The 1,444-nt window shown below is 66.8% G+C and overlaps 1 protein-coding gene across 1 annotated transcript; it reads right to left on the bottom strand.

Annotated features, from left to right (window-relative positions):
* Window positions 1–154: 154 nt before the first annotated feature.
* On the bottom strand, window positions 155–1,422 carry EMIHUDRAFT_77442 (hypothetical protein; the record flags this gene model as incomplete). The annotated part of the gene is made up of 3 exons (XM_005757425.1): window positions 155–454; window positions 557–906; window positions 1,023–1,422. Coding segments are annotated over 3 exons (1,050 nt in total), but the record flags the coding sequence as incomplete, so codon positions are not given.
* Window positions 1,423–1,444: the final 22 nt, after the last annotated feature.

Here is a 1,444-nt window from a genome sequence, read left to right as displayed (position 1 = left end):
CTTGGCAGTTGGCCTTCATGAAGCCCGCGTTCTTGTCGCACTCGCCGCCGCGCGCCCAGCTCGCGCACGTCGCGTCCTTCTCCGCGTTGCTGCAGGCCGGCTCTCGCGCTACGTGCGACTCGTGCCCGCGGGACGCGTCGGCCAAGTCTCTCCTCCAGCGGACGGTGATGTCGGCCGGCTTCTCGCCCCCGTTGAAAAGCAGCAGCGCGTGCGCGCCGTCGGCGAGCGGCTTGCTCCAGATCGCGAGCGGCCCGTTGCGCCACACGCGCCGCGCCGCGACGCCGAGCGGGTCTTGGCTGATGGCGAGCATGCCTTTGGAGGTGAGGATGCGGCGCGTGGCAGCGCTCATGCGGCGCGGGTCGTTCCCGAGCATGAGGGGGCTGGAGAGCATGCACCAGAGCGCGAAGTGGGTCCGCTGCTCGGTGCGGGTGAGCCCGCCGACCATCCCCCACTGCTGCCGCGAGATGTACTGCCCAGGCGCGCACGTGCCGTTTGGAAGGTGGGGCGGGCACTGGTCGACGATGCCGTAGGGAGTCATGCCGTCGAGGCCGACCACGAGCATGTCGAGATCGTTGAAGCCGCCGGGGCCGTCCACGGCTCGCTGCGCCGCGTCGGCATCCTCGACCGCCGTCATGATGGACTGGAGGTACCCCGGCAACTTGTGCAGCTTCCGCGCCGCCGCCTCATCCCACACTGCAAACACGTCCCGCCCCGTCCTCCAGCTGTGGCCCACGTTGTGCCCCCAGCGGTTCGGGCGCCCGCCGCCCCAGTTGCAGAGCGAAAACAGCATCGGCCTCCCCGTCGCGTTGAGCGAGTCGCGCATGACGCTGTACCGCCGCTCCGGCTGCCTCTCCGCCGTCGGCACCTTCTCCATGCCGCAAAAATCGAGCTTGAGGTAGTCAACTCCTGTCATGGACGCGTCGTGGACGTGTCACGGACGTGTCACGGACGTATTTCGGGTGCATATGCATCGCATGGACGTGTCGTGCACGTGTCGCGGGGTCGGGCAGGAAGCCAGCCACCCCACGACGCGTAATCGGCCGCGTCCTCGCGTTCGTGGCCGTATGAGCCCGGCAGCCCCTCACACGTCGTCTCTCCTGCGCACGAGTAGATTCCAAACTTGAGCCGCCGCTCGTGGATGTACTTGCCGAGCGCCGCCATGCCGCTTGGAAAACGGCGAGGGTCGACAACGATGTGGCCGTCTCCACTCCGCTTCTTGTCCATCCAGCAGTCGTCTATGTTGACGTACTGGTAGCCCGCATCGCGAAGCCCTGTGGAAACCATCGCATCGGCGACCTCATGGATGAGCGCTTCGTCCAGGCCCTCACAACGAAACGTATTCCAGCTGTTCCAGCCCATCGCAGGAGTGCGGCCGACACCATTGTCGAGAGCCAGGACGAGCAAGGTGTAGGGCAGCGACATTAGCAGGCCGACCACGTGAACT

Source organism: Emiliania huxleyi (genome assembly GCF_000372725.1).
Source record: "Emiliania huxleyi CCMP1516 unplaced genomic scaffold EMIHUscaffold_907, whole genome shotgun sequence".
In the NCBI taxonomy this organism is placed as follows: Eukaryota; Haptophyta; order Isochrysidales; family Noelaerhabdaceae; genus Emiliania; species Emiliania huxleyi.
The sequence above is the reverse complement of the archived record's forward strand: the minus strand, read 5'-3'. Positions and strand labels throughout refer to the sequence as shown.